The 23714-nt window shown below is 47.1% G+C and overlaps 1 protein-coding gene across 2 annotated transcripts; it reads right to left on the reverse strand.

Moving 5' to 3' along the window:
• Positions 1-3677: 3677 nt before the first annotated feature.
• LOC115528364 (serpin B8-like) lies at positions 3678-23714 on the reverse strand. Of its 2 annotated transcripts, none has more exons than XM_030336445.2 (8): positions 23607-23710; positions 20639-20797; positions 16118-16295; positions 14480-14617; positions 12618-12735; positions 10897-11039; positions 9392-9543; positions 3678-7646 (listed from the first exon to the last, which is right to left on the reverse strand). In XM_030336445.2, the coding sequence occupies exons 3-8, from the start codon at positions 16283-16285 to the stop codon at positions 7553-7555; spliced, it is 813 nt and encodes a 270-aa protein (XP_030192305.1). In that variant the 5' UTR covers positions 16286-16295; positions 20639-20797; positions 23607-23710; the 3' UTR covers positions 3678-7552. The 2 variants fall into 2 exon arrangements, with proteins under 2 accessions (XP_030192305.1, XP_030192304.1); XM_030336444.1 differs by having other exon boundaries at positions 6110-7646; positions 12618-12762; positions 23607-23714.

Genomic DNA, 23714 nt, shown 5'->3' on the forward strand with positions numbered 1-23714 from the left:
AAATCGAAACTTTTCATTACTAGACAGGAATGGGCAAGCCTTACAAGGAGCTTTGAAGAATATCATTGGTTTACTCTCCAAAGAACGATACTGATACTCAGAAGAGTTGACCTGGAGGAAACAATTTAAGCAAGAACATTAAAAATTCCAATTAGTATTCTTAGCTAACTCAAGAACTCATCATACACGCTCACAAACACACACACCCACACACAGACTGATACAAAAAAGAAATAATCAAAAGGCAAGAAAGTATGCTTATGAAATTTAAAACATAATTCCCCCCCCCCCCAAAAAAAAAAATTAAGAGAAGGACTAAGAGAAAATACTCAGGAAATCTCTCTGGATTTAAGAATGGAAAAGTTGAGCTGTCCGTGATCAATTCAGAGGGCTCAGCTGTAGATGCTCATACGCTCTAGCCAGTAAGATAGGAAAGGAAGAAATAATCACATCAATTGTACCACATTTTGTCAATTCTAAAATGATCTCAGCTCTAAAACATTATTATTTCACGTATCGCCAAGGAAATAAAGGCTGTGCCAATCGCATTATGAGACAATACTTTATTTCACTTGAATTTTTATTTTATAAATATGTAAAGAGTTCTTTTAGCTATACTTAGATGTATGTTTTATTATATTTTATTCTTTTTCATATGTAAAATTAAATATTTGCAAAATAAATTTCAAAATAACCTTGAAACCAGTTCAGAAACTGTCTCAATAGTTATGGGGCTGAAAAGCATAGATGTTCATGTTGTTTGTGGGGTTTTTTTTGTCCAAGTATTATTTATTGTGCCATCAGGAAATGTGGTATGTGGGCATTACCAAACATGTGAGCAGACAGAGCACTAGTGTCTCTAGGAATTTTTTTGCAAACTGCTGGCACCCTTTCTGCAAGCTTTGATGCTGGTGAGTGATGGGTAATCCTATAGCATAGCTTCTTCTCAGGTTCTATAAATCATGGCTGGTGCTTTGCAACAGAATAGGGAATTTTACGCCGTCCTCTAAACCTAAGGATTTGCTTCTCTAAGATCAAATTTCACATCACTATTCTAGCTTAATAATTTTTGGCACTCACAATAATTTTTTAGCGCCAAATGATAATATGATCTTCAAAAATTAATGGCCACTATAGTCAACATAAAGATGTACAAAAATGGGTCTTAGTGTGAAGTATGGTGTAATATTGAGCTTTTTCACTGAGTTTTTACTGTTTTTTCCATGTTCATTTGTCCAGTAGTGAAAGAGGCACATTGAAAATATTTTTGTCTTTTAATAGGGAAGTTACATTTAGTGCGATTATTAAATTTAACAGTATTTGGTCTTATTTTTCTCAGCTTATTGTACTTCTTATCACACCATACTATACCATGATTTCTCCATTCTTGTGTCAAATTTCTTTTTATTGTGAAATGTATCAGGCATATAACACAATGGATATACCAATGGGTATAGTTAAATGTATATTTTTAAAGATTAATAGTAAATTTAATAAACATCAAATATCCACTACCCAGCTTAAGAAACTATCATGAATGACTCTGAAGCTTCCTGTTGGCCTAGCTGATCACATTCTTTTCCTGCCCTGGATTTAATAGTAGCTTGTATTTTGCATTAATAATTCCTGTATTTTTCTTATAGCTTTACTACACGTATATATCCTTCACAGCATAATGATCAGTCTGCTTACTGTTTAACTTGGTGCAAATGTACTTGACCCTTGCTATTTTTGTCCTACATTATGTTTTATGCTGATAGCTAGGATTAATTCACTTTCCCCAATATGTGGTATTCCATACAAATTTGTACAACTTCCAGAAGATACCACTCCATGATGATCTATATGAAAGGTGCTAACAATGTGAATAGCGCCCCAGAGCTCAGCAAGGTTATGACCCTGATTCTGCTAAATGCCTACAACAGAATTTATTCATTTTAATCAGTCAGCATTTTTCCTACAGGTTTTTTTTCAACATTTTTTCTTGCCATGAGGAACAATATTGCTCTGAGCATTATTTCACATGTCTCTCAAACATATAGCTGCTCTAGTGGTGAACTAGGAGTGGGATATCTGATCATAGTCTATACAAATGCATGCTGTAGTAAACTGTTTTCCTCTTGCTAATTTGTCTTCGTGTTAAAGGGTCTCAGTGAAAACCCAAGACGGGTAGAGGTAAAGTCTTCCTCCCCTACAAAACCATAAGATGGACTGGACTGCCATTGCTGGCTTGGAAAATGGAAGAAGGAGGAGGCCAAGAAGCTGGGAAATGTCCCACTGACCGCTAACAAGGAAACACGAACTTGGTTCCACAAAGAGCTCAGTGTTGTGCTCAGTAACCTGAATGTCCCTGAAGTGTATTCTACTTTGGAGCCCCAGAAAGGAGGTGGGTAGTCCTGCCAGCACTCTGACTTTAACCTGGTAAGACTGGGGCAGACAAGTCAAGTCTACTGACCTACCAAACTGCGAAATAACAAATCCACGTTGCGTGAGCCTCTGAATCTGGGGTCATCTGTCAAGGCAGCAACAGAAAACCAATACGGTAGGTGAACTTTGCTCGTGATAATGTTGTTGGTCCAAATGCTTTAACTTTTTTTCTAATTTTTTAATGTTTATTTTTGAAAGAGACAGAGACAGAGAGTAAGCAGGGGAGGGGCAGAGAGAGAAGGAGACGTGGAATCAGAAGCAGGTTCCAGGCTCTGAGCTGTCAGCCCAGAGCCCGATGCTGGGCTCGAATCCACAAACTGTAAGATCATGACCAGAGTGGAAGTTGGATCCTTAACCGACTGAGCCACCCAGGCATCCTGGTCCAAATGCTTTTACATAACTGGATCAATGTTCTTTTTAGTTAACCTTTTCTGGTTGTGTTTATCTTTGACTGACGGAAGGAAGCTCAATTAAGGCCAAAACAGGTTGAGTAGGGTACAGACACTTGATGATCTTCCAAGCTTCATATTATAAGAACTTTTCTCTGGTTCATCCCTATGGCTTCCCAGGGAGGCAGGATGTCGGTACATCCTAGCCCCTTTGGCCTTGTTGTTCGTTCTAGGATAAGTAAGTTACAAAATGACCAATCCAAGATGATGGTTGATGGTTAGAGGGGTGAATATCCACCTCAAGTTCCGTGGGGAAAGAAAAGGAAGCGGACACTTAAGAAAAACAACAAAGCCAGAGATGGGGAGTGAGCCTAAGCCAAATGGGTCCACGGTCCTAGTTATTCCTCAGGTACTTTTCTAAGCTTGATATGGGATAATAAATTACTTTTTTCTTAAGTTAGGCAGAAATGTGTTTCTGTCATTTGCAAAAGAAAAGCAACAGTATTGAATACTTTATTGATTTCTTGCTGATACTGTGATAAATTATTACAAACTGCAAGATCTGAAACACGAATTCACTATGTCACAGTTCTGCTGGCCGGAAGTCCAAGGCAGGTAGGTCCCAGTGGGCTAGAACCAGGGTACCCGTGGGGCTATATGCTCCTCTCTGGAGGCTCTAGGGCAGAATCCATTTCCCTGTCTTCTTCAGCTTCTCCATCTACATTCTTTGGCTCGGTCCCCTTTCCTCCATCTTCAAAAGCCAAAAACATTACATCTCTCTGCCTTTCCTCCATGGCCCCACCTCCCTCTGACCTCTAATTCCTATTTTAATTTGCTTTCTTTCATTAATGACATTGAGCATCTTTTCATATGTTTATTGACCTTTTCTGTTTTCTCCTTTGTAAACACAGAGCTTCAAGTCTTTACCCATTTTTCCATTGGCTTACCATTTTCTTAGATTCTTTCATGAAAAGTATTTTATTTTGGTATTTCGCTTTTAATATCTTTTAAATGTGTTACACTATCATCTCCTGGTTTGAGCCTATGTTTTTCTAATTTTTACGATGTTTTATAAAGTATATTTTTTTAGTAGGCTTCACACCTAGTGGAACCCAGTGAGGGGCTTGAACCCACGACCGTGAGATCAAGACCTCAATTTATCTCAAGAGTCCGATGCTTAACCAATTGAACCACCCCGGTGCCCCTAAAGTACATGTTTTAATGTAGCTGATTTTGTCAGTTGTTTGCCTTAATTGTTGCTTTTGTATATTGTTTAAGAAATCTATCCCTTCCTGAGAGTCATGAAATATTCTGCTATGTTTTCTTGAAAAGCTTACAAAATTTGATTTTCATATTTTGGTATTTAATCACTCAGTAATCAATTTTGTTTTCTTTTATATAAGGAAGTTGTCCAGCACATTATCTTGGGTTGGCATTTCCCTATTGCCTTCTAATGCCAGTTCTATCCCATTTCCATTTTCATATGTGAATATGCTTTCGAGCTCTATTCTGTACCATTAATCTGTTTGTCTATCCCCGTGTAAACACCACACTGAATTATTAAAACTTTATCATAAGCTACAATATCTGGTACAGCGGTGCTCTGCAACTTGATCTTTTTCTGAAGGAGGGTGCTGGGTATTTTTGGCCCTTTGCTTATTCATATAAATCTTTCAATGTACTCGTCAAGTTCCACAGAAAACATTGCTGGAATTTGGATTAGCATCACATTACATCTACAGGACAAGTGAGGGAAAACTGATGACTTTTCAACTCAAGGTCTTTCTATTCATGGTATGAAATCTCTCCATTTCTTTTGGTCATCTCTAATGACTTTCTATAGCATTTTTTAAAATATTTATTTTTGAGAGAGAGAGAAAGAGAGAGAGAGAAAAGAGAGCACGAGCATGGGAGGGGCAGAGAGAGAGGGAAGCAGGCTCCAGACTCTGAGCTGTCAGCACAGAACCCGACACAGGGGGCTCGAACTCACCGACAGCAATATCATGACCCGAGCCGAAGTCAGATGCTCAACTGACTGCGCCACCCAGGCGCCCCTCTCTAGCATTTCTTAATTTTCATTGTAACAGCCTTACTTATCTCGAATTATTATTGAGAACACTATATTTTTTAGTGCAAAATTAACTACGTTTCTAATTATTGCTTTTTAGATGCACAAAGATGCAAGTGAGACTTGTCTAATAACGAGTCACCAATTATATGCTGGGTCCAGTATACTATGCCAGGCATGGTTCCGACCTCTTTACATGCCCAGTAAGTTCTCTCAACAACTCTATGGAGTTGGATCCTGTTCTCATCATCACTTTTCATGTTGGTTCCTGGGTGTTATGCTTGGGACACAGAGGGGCCCTCCGAGGACCTTTGCAGTTTTGAGACCCCATCTGGGCCGGGTTTCAGCTATATGGAACATCAGCCGTATAGAACATTTCCACTTTACCAGAGAGAACTCCCAAGCTAACCCCTGCCCAGAGATTTGAGGCCACTGACCTCTGACCTTGACATCCTGCTTCTGTCCCCTCTGGGGACAGAAGGATCTCAACCTGACCCCTACTCTGCTTTATTTGGAAAGCAAGGAGGTCTGGGTAACAGTTGGCGAGTCTCCCTAAGTCACCTCCTGGCCCAGTCATAGGGACTGTCAGTGTGGAGACCTTAGAGGACTGCCCGACAGGCCTCCCCTGGCCTGGTACCTGGCCATTTGTTCATTGGTTTGGTTTCATGGACACCTACATGTGTCAAAACTTATCAACCTGTACATTGTAAATACGTAAAGTTTCTTCTGTGTAAATTGTACCTCAATAAAGGTTGCAGATTCTTTTAAATTAGAGGTGGAAATGAGATTAAAACTAAAAGATGCAGGCCTTCTAGTCCCGTGGATTAACTTTCGACCGAGTCTTCTTTGGAAAGTATAGCCCCAAAATGAATGTGACCTACAGAGAACGTATTCTAGCTTGATGAATCGTTAAGTAGAACTATAATATGGATGGTTCATATTACAGTAACTGTGAACTGTGAATCCAAAACAGAAGTCAGGAATAACCAATCATTAAAAAAAAGGAAGAGAAAATGGCCATCCACAGCTAGTGGTAGTGTAAAATGGTAATGAACGGGGGGTTATAAATCCTTACGGCATTCTGGAGCCTAATTTGGAAGAAGTCTCAAAATGTGCCCAGCTTTTATCTTGACAGTACTTTTTAGGAACATTTCTTCTAAAATATGAAGGATGTGCAGCAAATTTTAGTATGTTCACATAAGAGTACGGTATACAACATAAATCATTTCAGTTATCTAAATTGTCTAAAAGCAGATCCAATAGAAGAAATAGAGCCTTAGAATAGGACCCATGAAATTGATGACATAATTATCTTGAGGAAAGTTTATACCAAGTAAGGGTAGGAACAGCTACCAAAGTAGATGATTAACTTGTGCTAAGACGTTTCTAAATTTGCATTTGCATACACAGAACAGGGAAGGATATATGTCACTCATCGTGATTTTACAGTGCTGATTTAACAGTGGTGATTACGGGTGACTCCAGTTTCTTTGGGACTTTTCAACAGCTTCCAAATTGCTACCATAATACAAATTAATTTTTTGAGGTCAAATGAATACTGCAGGGAGGGCCCGTTTGTAAGCTAGATGGGCTGGAGACACACGTGAGCACAGGTGATGAACTAGAGGGACTTCTGCTCCTGCAGGTGCTTCCTGCGAAGGTCCCTGTGGGGCAGGGAGAGGCGGGGGACGGTGCTTCAGAATGGAGAGGACCACACGGCACCATCAGAGCTCTGCCCTCCGAGCTCAGGCCTGAAGGGTTACGGCAAGAAGATCTGAAGGTGTTGCCTTCGTGAGGGACTGTGCGAGACGTGAGATACACAGGGCGGTCCGTGCGACGTTGGGGGGAGACACTTCATCTCGGTGCTTATCTGGGGACCTGGCTGGCTGCAGGGTTTCCTCTGTGGTGTTGGTCCCTGGCTGTGTGTGCAGCCGGGGCTGGGCCCTGGCATCTCCAACGTGGGCCCGGCAGCGGAGGTGGGCAGAGCTTCGAGGTCACTGAAGGACGGGAAAGCGTACAGAGGGCTGGTTTGGGAAACCCTAACACCCACAAACAGCGGAGAGCAGGATCTGAGAGGAGCAGGCCATCCTCCGATAAGCAGATGTGGGCAGAGTCACTGAGGAAGAGGAGCTCCCCAAACCCTCCAGAATAAGCATGGCCTTCTCAGCCCCAAATGTCACACACCTGACGCCTCAGTTTTCCCAGCGCCTGGGGAATATTCGGTAAAAACGTTCACACACTTTCTGGGTGCACGCACTTTTATTTTGGCATTCAAAGCACCGTACCAGTTGGGTCACAAGGATCTGCCTTAAGCCAAGTGGGCAGAAGGGAAGACGTGTGCACACGGGAACCGCCCCTCCTTACGGAGAAGAGAAGCGGCCGCAGAACAAGATGCTGTTGGTGCCGTGGTGCATGATGAAGAAAGGAAAGGGTGGTCTGCACAAAATCTTGGTTCGATTCTGCAGCACCGGGCATTCCTGACCACGGGCCGTGGCCACGGCCGCCTCTGTGCCCTCCTCATTGACCTCTACGAAGCACTTGTGTGCGACCTTGGACACAGGCACATTCTTCTTGCTGACATTCCGAAAAGTCTGCCTTGGCTTCCTCAAACGCATCGGTCATACCTAAACCTCGAAGAAAGACTCCAAGTCGTAACTCTCCGCCAGCTTCAATCGGGGAAGGAAAACCTGAACTTTTTCCTCGAGTCATCTTTTCTGGATTTGTCCAGGCTCTGAACTTCTCGTATGTAAGGTTTCTTCCACCTGAAATAATGAGGAGTCAAATCTTCAAATGTAACCACAACAGCCTGGTGCCCATGTCCCCACTCAGTTCCCCTCCCCGATGCCATGAGTTCTGGCCCAAGACAATCGACGGACATTTTCCTCTTGTAAACACACCAAGATTTCCCCTCAAATTCTCATCTTTTTCCCTGTTCTATGGATATAAGAGGGAAAACAGCTAAAACAAAAAAGAAACACTTGAAACAGGGGAGGTGTGTGGGTTTTTTTTAACTATCCGTACTAAACTCACTTCAAATATTTTTTCGTTTAGAAAGCTCTCATGACCAATCGATTGTACTCGTGCAATGCACACTGCTGTGAACGCGAGAGACGGACAAAAAAGAGACAGAGCTTGGGTCGGAACTCTGACGGGTCAAAGAGGGGGAAAGCGGGGACGATCTGAACAGGAAGGGAGACGTGGCTTCTGGGGAAGGGGAGCGCAGCGACGGAGAATTCAACAAGACCGTTGCTTCTGGCATTCGTGTTTGTCTTCTTGCCTGCCCTGGGGTTCGTTCCAAACCTCCAGCCTCATCGCTCATTCTGTTTGTCCACGATGAAAAAGAAACAGAGAAGAGAGCGAGACTGGTGGCTGCAGGGTTTCCTCTGTGGTGTTGGTCCCTGGCTGTGCGCGCAGCGGGGCTGGGCCCTGGCATCTCCGCGTGGGCCCGGCAGCGGAGGTGGGCAGAGCTTGTCCCCCTTCTCTTCACCACCTGGAGCCCAGGTGAGTGCCCCTCTCCAGTGATGGCTGTCTGGACATCAGCTCTGTTTCCCAGACTCTCCTAATTTCTCTTCTTACGCGGCCACGACAGATCTCATCCGTGACGGACGCCACGGGAATCAGCAAGTGTTAGAAAGGAAGCCTTTCCCCAACCCCGGAGAGCTAGGTAACACGCTCACGACTGGTCCCGCACCTCCTTACAAATTGACTTTCTCCCATCCTGAACTGTGTTCCTTTTCTCTCATGGGAAGACGTCCCTCTCCTCCCGGCCAAGGGAAATTCTTCGCCGGTCCTTGAGACGCTTGCTACTCAAAGTGCGGTCCTTGGCCAGCAGCATCGGGGACATCAGGAATCTTGTTAGAAATGCAAGATCTCAGGCCATACCCCCCCGAGTCAAAAATCTGCATTTTAGCAAGATCCCCAGGAGATTCCTATGCACATTAATGTTTGAGAAACACTGCCCAGATCAATCCTCCTCCTTTTCTAGTCCTTTTGTTCAGTAATTATTGGGACCTCCGGGGCGCCTGGGTGGCTCAGTCAGTTGAGCATCCGACTCGTGGTTTCGGCTCAGGTCGTGATCCAGGGCTGTGGTATCGAGCTCCGCTCTGGGCTCTGCGCTAAGCCCAGAGTCTGCTCGGATTCTCTCTCTCTCCCTCTGCCCCTCTCCCTGCTTGCACTCTCTCTCCCTCTAATAAAAAACATTAATTTAAAAAATTTAAAAAAAATTATTGAGACCTCAACCAGCCCCTCCCTTCAGAATAGAGAACAGGGCTCTTCTGGAACTCTCTCTTCTTAGCTTCATCAGAATGTGTCCTCACCAACCATTCCATTCCTAGGTAGATACTCAACAGAAATGCCAACACATGTCACCCAAGACCTGAGATGATGTTCGGCACTCCTCATAACCCTACACTGGAAATTCCTCAAATGCTATCTGGTCGACGGACATAAAGACCTGAGCGCCCGCTGCCTGCATGGACCCTAGGCCTACTGGCAAGGGCTTCCTTACCACGGCGAGATCGGTGTTGTCATCTGGCAGCAGAAGACCAGGCACATCTCCTTCCCCGCGTAGGGCAGCTCCAGGACCTGCATGGGCACCTCGTCCACATACCCCATTCTAAATTTAGCTTGCTTAAACATCATCTGCACGGTCTTTTTCTCCTAATGAAAATAGGAATTTAAATCAGACTACTGAAAGAAAGGAGCACAGCTTACCAAAATAAGGGAAATCTAATTTGCAGAACCCTAGGTACGTATAACAGGATTATGATTTCTGTGCATTATGCGATAGATGGAAGATTTCTTTATTACATATTAGTATTGAATACAACACGCTATTGTCCAGCAGGTCAAATATTACCAGGCGAGAGAGGATAAAATTGGCAAATAGAGAGACAGAAACATAAAACCCTACGTTATTTTTGGAAGAAGCCGTGTTTTTCTCTTCTGGGAAGATGCATTAGAGGAGCACTCCCAGTGACCTTATAATTAAGAATTATTTATCCAAGTTGAGGGGAGGATTAACTAATATTCAGGTTTGGGGGTTGAAGGATGTGGTTAGAAAAGATGTAGAGGCCACAGAGAGTTATATTTTTATTCTGGAAAGTTGCTCACTTATATAATTGGCTTTATGGCTTTGGTTTTCTTGGCGAGGGACCTTGACAAGATTTTCAGTGTCCACCTCTTCTAAAGCTCGCATCAAATGTATTCCAGACTTTCAAATCTGTGTGCAACGTGCTATCACCAAGTTGATGCACGTCAAATTTTCAGCTAATTGCTCCTGACAGCCAGACATTATCGGGCTCAAAAGGGAATACGGCCAAAAAAATTTTTTAAGTTAGGCTTTCAGTCTGAAGATCTGATATCCAGCATGATGGCTGCAGTTAATAATACTGTAGGGAATGCTGGAAATTTGCTAAGAGTAGATTTCAGGTGCTCTCATCACAGAAATAATACGGTAACCATGTGAGGAAAGTGTATGTTACTTAGCTTGACTGTGGCACTTTTTTCACTATAATGCGTATATCAAAATCATCTCACACACCGTAAACATATACAATTTTTCTTTTTAAGAAGGTCCAAAAAATAATAAAGACAAAATCAGCCTGAACATCTGCTAACACTCTTTTTTTCTTGTGTTCGGAATTGTATGGCTCTGATTATAAGGCAACACACAGGCGTAGTTCTCACTGATATTGCAAGAAGGTGTCTATGTAAATAGAGACGGTGATGGTACAATACAAACATAACTCCAAGGGTCAGAAGAAATTTTCTTTCAATCCAAATTAATATGACCCAAGACAGAAGAATCAGTCTGACAAAGGAGGCAAACACAAAACTGTCAATATAAAAATGATTTCAGCTTTTCTCTTTCCCTGTCCAATAAAAGATACAAGGGGGCATGAAATTCATTCAGAAATATAGTATGAAATACATTATTTTTTTCCATTCAATCACAATCTTTCCCAGCGTATTATTTTAAGTCGTAGTACACCTGAAAATATATTTCCCTACCTGGTTGGTTTTAAAGGGCATTCCCCTTGTGTGCTTTCTATCAAATTGCTCGTTCCACTTTCCTTTGAAATAGATGGCATTCACGAGAACCAGCTTCGTCAGTGGGTCAACTGTCCCAGGACCCAGTATCTCTGAAATCTTACCTGCAAAGAATACGAGAGAACTTGATTGCTATTTCGGGGAGAGGGGAGGGGAATAAACATTGTTTCCCACAATCCTCTTGACATACGAAGCCTGGCTTGGTTGACAGCCAGGCTGGAATCCTGTCTTCCTGGCCACCTGAGGAACAGGGCGATGCATTGCAGTGCTGTGCACATACACAGGGTATTGCTCGTCCTTAAACAACAATCTTGAAGCAGGCAGGTCGACTATCGTTTTACCCTCACATTATAGATAGAGAAATTCAGGCCAGAGCATTTGCCTGACATTTGTGCCAAAGACCCATACGTGGCAAGTGGCTGAGCTGAGAAAATAACCCAAGAGCCCTGAGTCTAACGGTAAGCTTCCCAGCCATGGCGCCATAATTTTTCAACCATGCCACTACTAGCATGTAAAGCCAGATAATTCTTTGTGGTGGGGAGTGTCCTGTGCACTGTAGGATGTTAAGCCAGATAGCATTAACCCAACTGTAACAACCCAAGTATCTTCAGCCCTTGGCAGATGGTACCCCGGGGCTGATTCTGAGAATCACTGCTCTACGCCAACCTTCAAATCTCATTTAGGTGGGGAGAAGCTTCCAAAGGATGAAGGAATACAGACCTGAAAATGGGTGAAAGCAGTCTTCCTGAAGGCATGCATGGGGTAAAGGAATTAAGGGGTGCAATACAGGGGCCCAAACTGAGTTATCCAATGAGACCGGGGACAAAGTGAACCCCAATGCCCCCTCTGGCTCTGGTATTTGGGGGAAACATATTGATGGTCAATGTGACGAAGAGGAAGTGAGTGGTGTAGGGAGAGTAGCGTATGGAGAACCTTCCAGCCTCCCCTCGTGACCCATTACTGCTGGATCAACTGGAGAGCAAGAGACCACTGCACATACAACGTAGGAAAATGTGAAACGCTCTGCCCTTCCGACGGTCATTATTTCATTGGCTTTCAGTGTAATCACGGCTGCTGCCTCACATGCGCTGGGCACACACCAGAAAGGCTGAGCTCTGTACTCAGAGCTCTGTGGGCTCCGTGGGGACTGCACCTCCAGAGTCTGCCGTAAAGTGAGAAAAGGTCGCGCTCTGAAAGCAAACTCAGCCATCAGCCACATCAGCCAGGGAGGGGAGGAATGCAGAAACACGAGCTATGCTCACTACCACAGGGAGATCACGTGAAACGTTGCCCTATCTCAGCTGCCACCTACACTGAATGTCACTCTACCCTCAGGGCAAGGCAAGGGTCTCCCCCTCCCCAGAAGGAAGATTAACGGGGCCCCAAGAAGGAAGCAATTTTCGGAAATTTTCCAGCACAGTCCAGCGGGGAGAAGGTCTGAGATCCTTACACTAGGTTCACGTATTTTTTAGCAATCACCACTTCGTGATCTCATAAACCCAAGAAAACTATCAGAATTGCGTTGCTGGCCTGAAAATCTGGCAAACACACACAAGAAGGTCACTGGTTGCGGGGCCCCCAGGGGGAGGGAGAGGCGGGGCAACACCATGGAGGCCACAACCCCGCCAATCTCGCTCTCTTTCCTGCAAAATGCCAGGTGCGCTGCGGTGAAAATCTCTCACCTTCGGTCTTTTCTGTCACCCAGTCGTTTATGTGTCTCCTGCATTCTTCGGTGTCCTCTGCGAAGGACAACTCCTCCAGTTGTGCCTGGTAGAACTTCTCGCAGGACTCCCTAAAGGCCTGCAAACACAGGACCCCGCGTTCACCCTGTTCAGCAAAGTGCCCACGAGTGTGAATGCATTTTTTCCTCTTAGCATATTTCCAGCATAAATTCCTGCACGGGCCGTCCTGCATCTTAAGACTCGTTCACGCAGTTGACAAAAATGTGTGGACCACCGGCTCCACGCCTCACCCTGTGCCAGCTGGCGGACATCAGGGGAAAGACAAGACATCAGACCTGAGGCGGCTCACAGTCGGCTGGGAGAAACCACACCACACACAGACGGTTACAAACGCTTCGAGAACACGGATGGCGGCAGGCACGCACAGAACCGCCATGAGAGTCCCAGTCGGACACTCCAGCTCCACACTGACTTCCTGTTTGATCATCTGTCTGTCTGCCAGGCACTCTAACTTTCTTTTGCTCGTTTTCGTATCACCAGCACCAACCACAATGTCTGAAATTTGTGAATGACTGGGAGGCTCCATGGTGGAACCAGGTCATCCTGAAATCTTTGGGTCCTCCCGGACTGGAATGGTCTAGATGTCAGGTCTAGATCACCGTGGGGCTGTGGCGGTAGGGAGGTGGGGATTAGGGACAACAGTGCCAAGGGCTGAGCCTTGAAATGTAAGGTAAGGTCAGCTCAGGAAGAGCCTGTACCCAGTACATGAAAACCCAAAGATAACTCACCTCACAAAAACTTGGTTTCAGATATAATGTGCCTGCAATTGGCTCCCATCCTCCGCCCATCTCCTGTTCTCAAATATTTTAGCTTCTACAGAAGAAAGAAAACGTAGGAGAAAGAGAAGCCAAGCAACTGAGGAAAGGGGAAGGCGGCTCCCTGTGTCCCCAGTATTCCCCAACGACAATACGCAAAGATCAGGCCAACATTCAACAATGAACACCAACTAGGGGATTCCTGGGATCATCGGTGCTTGTCCTAGAAGACCCAGAATTCTCTCCAATGATACTCAAGTCCAGAGCAGGCAACTTCCATGGGGTAGCACCCAACAGCAGCCAGGGCAGGGAGGTATCTGAGTCTCACAGAAGAATCCGTAGAACTGCCAGCCAGTAAGATGGCCAGGTTTGCCTAGATCACTTCATTAATCTGAGGTAGCATCAATCTGCATGGTGTGCGGCATAATTTTTTGGACCTCACTTACCGCATTATGGCAGGCTTTTCCTGGACTAAGGAACTTGGGAATTATATGCTTCAGAAAATGGGCACCACACGGATTTAAAAACCTGTTTTATGAGCCAATTTTCATTTTAGAAAGACTACTCTGTCAGGAATGTGGAAGAACCCGGCAGGACTTGGAGAGTTCCATAGGGAAGAATTAAAATAATGGTGCAGAAGATACAGTGAGAGTCTGCACCCAGGCAGTGGTGGTGGCGATTCAGAAGAGGGGACAAATGTAAGAGGCCTTGAGAGACCAGGGGACAGCCTAACAACCAGAGGTGAGACTGGGGATAGCTGTATAGGCACACAAGACAGTGTGGTCACTGAAGAGAGGAGTCAATGGGGAGAAGCAGGTCTGGGTGCAGGAGGATGGACATACTGAGTTTGACATCCGGAAGGAATCTATCAAAAATAACTTTAAAAAGGACATAGTTCAGAGGCAAACATAAAATTCAAAATTACAATTACACAAGTACAATTCTGAGCACATTTACAAGGCAAGAGAATTATACTTTATCTCTGTTCTTTCGTAGTTTCTATTTTATTTTCAATTTCTTTAACATCGATGTGCAAGTACAACTTACTGGAAAGAAGTCACACGTCTTCTCTCCAAACAGTCTGTTGGCGGTTCTGAGCACGTACTGAGTGCCAGATTTGTTCACCTCCGTGAGAAGTGCCTGGAAACCTTGGTGAATATCTCCACTTCTGTTCAAACAGAGAGCCTGGTAAGAGAAAACAAGGGCACAAACTTGTAACACTGCCGCCATCTTGGTCCCCCAAAGAGCAATCTCCACACAAACGCCTGCACTGAAAATCACAAAGGATCCTACCTTGAAAGGAGTTTGATTTAAACCTCACACAGTCCTTTTTCACCTGGGCACTACTGACTTTTGGGGCCAGATACTTGGTTGCTGTTCCGTGTAAGGTATTTTGCAGCATTTCTGGCCTCTACCCACTAGATGTCAGTAGCACCTCTCATTTAGGACAACCAAGCTGCCCAGACAGTGGTGAACATCCCCTGGAAGGCAAAATCGCCCCTAGGTGTGAACCACTGCCCTGGTAGATTTCTCCACTTAGAAACGTGGGTGTGATGGGGGCCTGGGGGGCTCAGCCGGTTAACCCTCCGACTTTGGCTCCGGTCATGATCTCAAGGTTCGTGAATTCGAGCCCCACGTTGGACTCTATGCTGACAGCCCAGAGCCTGGAGCCTGCTTCGGATTCTGTGTCTCCCTCTCTCTCTGCACCTCCCCTGCTCACGATCTGTCTCTCTCTCTCAAAAATAAACAAACATTAAAGAAGAATTTTTTTAAAAAAAAAATAAATAAGAAAGGCAGGTATGATAACTCAGGAGGGAATCAGAACAGAACAAATAGATAGCTGGAATGAATCCAGCACGACCCAGGGAATACAAGAATGAGCAGAAATCAACAGAAAATACTTCATCGGCAACTTCACAGAAGTTCTCCAGACCAGACTGTGACTTCCAAGTCAAGTCGTTCCTCTGTCTCCCAAGGGCCTGGGTCCAAAGCCCCCCTCCTCCAGTGAGCACTTCCAGAGGGCGCCCGCGCACCCCTGCTATTAATGGGAAAGCGGTGTGCATTGGCAATGTTCTGGGACACTCACAAGGTTGTCGAAGAAACTTAAGGTACAAAGAGGTTAAAGACTATTCCCCTCAAGTGTTTGCCACTACTTGGTTTGCAGCTCAGATCCCACAGAACCCAGTTCAGACCAATCAGATTCTATATTCCCTCTAAATAATTCCGGAGGTAGACGTCCATGTTTGTGTTACTTTCATCTTGCACTTGTGCACGCACAATCATACACTCTTAGAACCCATGTAACAGAAAGTTGATTCACACGGCTACAATTCAATCTAATACAAAACATTAGAAAACATTTAAAATATAACAAAGTTGAAATCCTCGGACTTCTTGTGGGACAGAATTATAGCTTATCCTACTTATCAAAGTTTGCTGTAACATACTGATGCCCCTATCCAGTGCAAATGACATAACGACTTGATTTCTCCTGTAAACGCTAAGGGTAGACGGTGGGTCTTAAATAATTCCCATTTCTGCCATGTCTGCTCTCTTTCCCTCACCACGGTGCCCCTCGCCACCGACCAGCCACACTGGCGGCCATCCGCTGCGGTGAGGTATGAAGAAAGCATCAGGAAGCAAAGAAGCGGCCCACCGCTCCTCCTCTGCGACAGGCAGGCATACCTGGGACATCTGGGTGGCAGTGTTTCCTTTGGCCCCCATGAAGACCATGGCCAGGGCAGACGAGATGCTCAGAGGGGAGCAGAACACGTTTCGCGAGCTGTCCTCTTGACCCAGCATTTTTAATAAGTTGATGGCAAAACTGCCATTGGCTTCACAGAGATCATCCATCAGGAAAGGTCTGCACCAAAAAAAGCACAACACGGAGGCACATCAGCCCAGCCCACTGTTAGGTCATCTAGTCACGAGCGCCCGTCAGAGGCCACTGGGTGTGGTCAGCAGAATGTCCGCGCCCCCACAGCCATCCACATGGAATCTCCCAGCCCTTCGTCATCTTCCACGGCATTAGGGACCTTGCAGATGTGATGGACTGAACCAAGGATCGTGAGATGGGGAGATTTCCTGCATTATCCAGGGGGGCTCCGTGTAACTACAGGGCCCTTACAAGAGGAAGGCAGGAGGTGAGAGGCAGAGAAGGAGATGACACAAGAGAAGCAAAGGCCAGAAAGGACGCGAGGCCACGGAGCATGGAATGCAGGCAGCCTGTAGGAGCTGCAAGAGGCCAGGAAACAATTCTGCCCTAGAGCCTCCAGGAAAACATGAAGCTCTGCGGACCCATATTGATGTCATTTCTTATGTCTGTCTGTCTGTCTGTCTGTTTAGAGCGTGAAAGCACAAGCCAGGAGGGGCACAGAGAGGGAGGGAGAGAGACTCCCAAGCAGGCTCCACGCTGCCAGCAAAGAGCCCAACGCGGGCCCCATCTCACCAACCCGTGAGATCATGACCTGAGCCGAACTCAGGACTCAGACACTTAACCGACTGAGTCACCCAGGCGCCCTTCTGTAGGCCTATTATGGACTTGTGACCTCTAGAGCTGTAAAATAATAAATTTTACTGTGTTCAGGCAGTAAATTTAGGGTAAGGCGTTACAGTATTAATAAGAAACTAATACCCTGGTTTATTCACAAAGCAGCCAATCGCAGGGCTGAGGGATGAATGCCACCCTCAGCAACAGGACCACTGCAGGGGCTCAGAGTCCCTTCGGGACCTGACGACTCCCTCCCTTCGTGTCACAAAGGCCAACTCGTCTCAGCGCCAGGTTCTCAGGTTTTACGGGAATCTCTTAATCCCCACAACGATACCTGAGGTCACCACAGTTGACCCACCCTACAGACAGGGAGCCTGGACAGACGGTCATCAAGGAATCTGGGTCGGAACCCGCGATCTCAACCCAGAGCCTGAATTCATCATTACGCAAACCCCTCACTGCTTGCAAGTTCTCCCTCAGTTTGGTCTCTCTAGTATAATCTATAAACAGTGTTCTGTTATAAATAAGTCTTGGTAGGAGCTGGGGGGGCTCCGTCAGTGAAGCCTTTGACTCTGGATTTCGGCTCAGGTCACGATCTCACAGTTTGTGAGTTCAAGCCCCGTGCAGGGCTTTGCGCTGACAGCATGGAGCCCTACTGGGATTCTCTCCTTCTCTCGCTGCCTCTCCCTCTCTCTCTCTCTCCATCAGAATACATTTTAAAAAATAAAGATAAATAAATCTTTGTAAATAAATACATTTCTGTCACCATGTTGTGTGAAATCAACTGGATGGATTTCTTTTTATTTTTTTTTTAACGTTTATTTATTTTTGAGAGACAGAGAGAGACAGAGTGTGAGCAGGGGAGGGGCAGAGAGAAAGACACAGAATCTGAAGAGGCTCCAGGCTCTGAGCCGTCAGCACAGAGCCCGATGCGGGGCTTGAACTCAAGGACCGTGAGATCATGACCTCACATGTCGGACACAACCGACTGAGCCACCCTGGTGCTCCCCTTTTTTTTTTATTTTTTAAAAAAAGTTTTTTACATTTATTTATTTTTTAGAGACAGAGAGACAGAGCATGAGCAGGGAGGGGCAGAGAGAGAGGGAGACACAGAATCAGAAGCAGGCTCCAGGCTCTGAGCTGTCAGTACAGAGCCCGATGCGGGGCTCGAACCCACAAACTGTGAGATCATGACCTGAGCCAAAGTCAGATGCTTAACCGACTGAGCCACCCAGGCGCCCCCACCTTTTTTAAAATTTTTTTTTAATGTTTATTTATTTTTGAGAGACAGAGAGAGACAGAGTGTGGTGGGGGAGGGGCAGAGAGAGAGAGAGAAAAAGACACAGATCAACTGGATGGATTTCACAACATTATAAGGGTGGGTTTAGGATGATCTGACCTAAAATAGGAGCTACTGGGAAGACAGAAAATTCACTTTGAATCAGGAAGTCTCCAAAAGACACACTATTTTCCATGGACCATATCTGGTTTGAAATTGGGGGGCGTGGCAAGCACCCAGCAACAGAGCCCATAAGCAGGGAAACAAAATATGAATCTAAATCTCAAGTCATTAGGTGAACACTCTGAGTCAGAGGCACCAAATCGGAGTCCAGCCTGACCAAGCCAGCCTTGACCTTCATCCCAGCTTACTCCTTCCCGCCTTCCTGACCTCTCTCCCTTTCCTTAGAGCATTTACTTTAAACAATGTGTCACTGTAAATTGTTCCCCTGCCCTGTTGAGATAAAAATACAGTAAAACCTTGGATTGCGAGGAACTTGTTCTGCGAGTGTTCTGCAAGATGAGCAAACATTTCCAGTACATTTCAACTCGATAAATGAGTGATGTCTTGCAATTCAAGTAGTACGTGATGCTGAATGTCACACACTGAGCCAATGGTTCCTTTCTCTCTCTCTTTCTCTCTTTCTCTCTCTCTCTCTCTCTCTCTCTCTCTCTCTCTCTGCGGGATTGTGGGTGATCATCTCCCATGCTCAGGCAACGGCATTTGGCAGAAATCAGTGATTTTTCAGAACGTTGGGAGGTGCCCACAACTGGCACTAGTATATTTTTTGTCACTTCAAAGCACCTATGGACAGTCCTTTGCTTTTCCATACAAGCTTTAGGAATGCTTTGCTTCATTCTAGGTCAGGCTGCCTGCAGATACAGACCCGTTCCTCTGCTGCCTTATTGCCAGTTACGTTAAATACAGTATATGGCAAGAGTTTATTGAAAGTCGTCCTACACAATAACCCTCCTTTCTCTTGCTTTCCTCACACCAGCCATGTAGGTTTTCAAAGGTAAGTGCAGGTTAATTTGTTCATTTTTCTTTCTATTTTCTATTCTCTTTATGGTTTTATATTATATTACAGCACTATAATAATTTTTATATGAATATGTTTGGGTTGTGCAATGAATCATCTGAGTTTCCGTTATTTCTCCTGAGGAAATTCACTTTGATATACAAATGCTTTGGATTACATGCCTGTTTCCAGAATGAATTATGCTCGCAAACCAAGGTTTTATTGTATTTTTTAAAAGCCTCTTTCCTGTTTTAAACCCAAGACAGTCAGTCTTTCTCAATCCCTAGAAGGCATTCCTTTAAAAATGGAATTATCAAGGGGCTCCTGGGTGGCTCAGTCAGTTAAGTGTCCGACTTCAGTTCAGATCATAATCTCACAGTTCATGAGTTCGAGCCCCATGTCAGGCACTGTGCTGACTGCTCAGAACCCGGAGCCTGCTTTGGATTCTGTGTCTCCCTCTTTGTCTGCCCTTCCCCTGTTCATTCTCTCTTTCTTTCTCTCTCTCTCAAAAATAAATAAATATTTAAAAAATGGAATTAGCAGGGTGCCTGGGTAGCTCAGTTGGTTAGGCATCCAACTCTTGATTTCAGCTCAGGTCATGATCTCGCAATTTTGTGAGTTCCAACTCTGCGTGAGGCTCTGTGCTGACAAGGCAGAGCCTGCTTGGGATTCTCTCTCTCTCTCTCTCTCTCTCTCTCTCTCTCTCAAAATAATTAAATAAATTTAAAAAAAAAGACATTTTTAAAACATCAACCAAGAGAATACAATAATAACACAGCTTGCACGGCAGTATGCTATACTTAACAGGTCATTAGAGGACAGAAGTGAAAGTTTCCTTCCTCTGGAAGCCTTTCCAGAACCTTCAGCTGCACAGCTTGAACCCCAGGGCTGCAGACTTGGGGAAACCGACGTGTCTGCAGCAGGCGAGTCCCACAACAGATCAGGGCCCAGCCTCCCTGCAGGCCACTCCCGGCCCCACATTCCCTCACCTCAAATTTGAGGACTTTTCAGAAAATAAACAGCTAGAAGCCAAAGGGATAGGCGACCTTCACAGCACTGGGCCGCCAAAGAAGGTGGCGCCGAAGAGACCCAAAGGAGGAGAGCCTTTGGTAAACAGGAATGTGGATGTGATCCTACCTGAGCATAAGTGTAGGCTGGTGAGTGTGAGTGCGGGTGTGTGTGTGTGTGTGTGTGTGCGCGCGCGCGCGTGTGGTCCGGCCTGAACAGGCAAAGGAGTGAACTGGGATATCACAGCAATCCCAACTTGATGTTTTAACTGCACTTAATGGCAAATGCCTGCTTCTGGTTTCTTCCACCTTTCCTCTTCCTTCACTTGCACGCCATCAGGTGCTGGTCACTAGCAGAGTATTCACCATCAGTGTCTGCCCCACGGCAATGACTCACTGGGTGCACACTCACCGCAAAAGCACCTCCGGGGCGGGTCCCAGGTCACAGCGGTGAAGAGGCAGGAGCTGGAACAGGAGAACCGAATGATTCTTTCCCCCGCTGGCTCTCGGTGCCCCAACCTCAGGTGTCTATCAAGCCTTTGAGAGGGCTGGACTTCAACCAAAGTGGAACCTGCCCAATAAACATGAAAAGGACTGAATTTCAATACAACATGCAACGACACCTCTGGGTACCAGTGCCACCACGGAGTTCAGTGTTGTGTCATAAAAACACAACAATGTGGAAAGATTTCCAGGCTGTAACATAAGTCGGCATTAAGCTAGTTTTTCTTTGATGAACAGGGTCAGGGCAATTAAAGACTGTCCTCAAGGCTCACAGAAAGAGTAGCAGATTGGGCAGCAAGTACGAGGCGTCGCTCTCCCCCCCCGCCCCGGGGGGACCCTGAATGCCTGTGATCCCCTCGCTCCCTCCACCTCCCCACAGACACGTCCAAAAGTGGATTGAGGGCAAACAGCATTTTATGCAGAACTTTCCTTATGTGGTTTAGAGGGGAGAACGAGCAGTAGATGCCATAATTCCTGACTGGGAGCTCTCACCCTAGGGACACACACACACACACACACGCACACAGAAACGTGTGGTCTCAAGCCAGCTGTGTGCTCTGAAACCGGATATTTTACAAAGTGCTAAGGAAGCCCACGTAGAAGTGGAATGAATTCTCTCTAGAAGCTCAGGAGAAGGTGCGGCGTAGCTGGCTCTAAGGGGCTGGGCAGGGGTCTCTGTGAGGCCGTGACAGGGGAGGTGACCGCTGAGGCCGCAGCCGGGGGTGGGGCTGGCTGGGGGAAAGACGGCAGCAGGTGCATGGTTCGTGCACGTGGGGCCCAGGGCGGTGGGTATTGGGTGACAGGCAGGGTGTGCTGAGGCAAGAAGTTTGCACTGGAAAAGCCAGCTATGGTATTTAAACGAATGTCGTACAGGCGTGCCCTGGGTTTTAGGAAACTGCAGTGGCCCGCCGCTGAGCCTGGGGAAGCCGCCCACCCACCCCGGCCACAGACCAGCCGCTGCCAACCACGAGGAAACGCGAGCACCAGAGAGCGGAAGGTGGCATTGCCAGGCTGGGTGACTGATCATACGAGCGACAGGGAGCAGGAAGGGTCAGGGCCTACGCCCAGGCTGGTTAGAAACAAGAGCACAGGCCCCACGTGGAGTTGCTTATGCTCAGCCCCAGATCCGGAGACTTAACCTAATTACATTCTGGCTCTCCCAGAATCGGAATCTTAAACCAGTCAGTCGGGAGCTGCCTGACCAGCTCCGGCGAGGTCATCGACCTGACAGACCCCTGCCATCCCCTAGGGGAAAGGGGCTTTTGCGATATGTCTTCCCCGTGTAACTTCCTCGTTCCCAATCCCTTCTGCTTATAAATCTTTGCTTTTGCACAGCTCCTCAGAGCTCCTTTCCACCTGCTAGATTGATGCTGCCCCATCCAAATTAATCTTGCTCAAATACATTTTTTTTTTTTTAGAAAATGCTTATTTACCTTATTTTGAGAGAGAGAGAGAGAGAGAGAGAGCGTGGGTGCAAGCACATACTGGCGCAGGGGAGGGGCGGGGGAGAGAGGGAGAGAGAATCCAAGCATGTTCCACAATGTCAGCGTAGAGCCGGACATGGGGCTTGAACACAGGACACGAGATCACGACTTGAACCGAAATCAAGAGTGGGACCTTCAACCGTCTGAGCCACCCTGGCACCCCTAAACGTAACTTTTTAATACGTCTCAGTTTATCTTTTAACAAACTTGCAGCTAATTTATGCTTAGGGTGAACCACGAACCATCGGAAATTTGTGTGAGGAGCCAGACGGAATGAAAAAGGTGATCCATCCCGAGCCGGATGTGTGGAACGCACCATGCTGAAGACGGCCACACGTCCCGGAGCGAGAGATTGGAGCCATCAGTGCTCAGACTGCCCAAGATTCTAGGCGAATGGGAGGAAATTACTTAGAACATACAGAGAAGGCTTAGGAGAAGAAACTCACCCCGTTTTTAAGAATTGCCAGCATTTGCAGGTAGAGAAAGGAGTCAGACAGGAGGACGGCAACAGTCAGGGATGCCCTGGGAGACCTGGGAGGGTGTGACTGGGGGGGGGGGCAGGGAAACAGGACAGAAAGGCAGCACAGGGGGAGGGAGGCAAGGAGTGGGAAGGCAGCTGGGGAGCATCTGGGAAGTGGGGAGTCCGTTAAATTAAGTACTGTGGCTGCGGATGAGGTGGAAACAGGCAAGGAAGCATTTTCTCAAGTTGAGGAAAAGCAGCCAAAGAACAGATGAAAGATGTGAAAGGGGGCGCCTGGGTGGTTCAGTTGGCTGAGCGTCAGACTTCAGCTCAAGCCCGGCAGGAGCGAGGAGGCAGAGAGGAGGCGGGAGGGACCGCGGAGCCCGCAGGCATTCCCCGGGAGGTGGCGCTGACGCAGCACCTCCCCGGAGCTGGCCCCAGGCTCCATGAAACTCCAGGCCCAGCTGCCCCGGGCGCCCGGGTGTCCCTGCTGCACCCCTGCGGCGGTTCCCACGCACCCTCGCAGGGGCTCCCGCCCACGCCTTCTCCCGCAACAGCCCCCAGGCTTGGGCACCGGCCTCCCGCTCCTGCTGGCAAATCGCGGCGCGGTGGCGGGTCAGCCGGCCCGGAGTCACTCCCACCCCGGGGACCCCCTCCTACCCCGGGCGCGTCTTGCGCGCCGCGCTCCCCGCGCTGGTGCCACGCCCGCCCTCGCCGACGCTCACCTTAGCGCCCCACGCGGCGACCCGCGGCGCGTCCGGTGCGATCGGGCCGCGCCGGCAGCAGCCCCCCTCCCCCGTCCTCTCCTCCCCTTCTCCTGCCCGCCGCTCCCTCCCTCCCCGCCCGGGTCCCGCGCCGCCGCGTCCAGTCGGGGACCCCCGCCGTGGGGGGGGGGGGGGGAACGGGCCCCGCGCGCCTCCCAGCCCCGGTACCTGGGCCGTTCCTGCTCCTGCATGCGGCTGCTCCTCTGGCCGGCTGCGCGCTTCCCGGCCGCTGAGATCTCGGCGAGGCTTCCGTGCGGGTGACTCAGAGCCGACCCG

Source organism: Lynx canadensis, chromosome D3, assembly GCF_007474595.2.
Source record: "Lynx canadensis isolate LIC74 chromosome D3, mLynCan4.pri.v2, whole genome shotgun sequence".
NCBI classification, from domain to species: Eukaryota; Metazoa; Chordata; class Mammalia; order Carnivora; family Felidae; genus Lynx; species Lynx canadensis.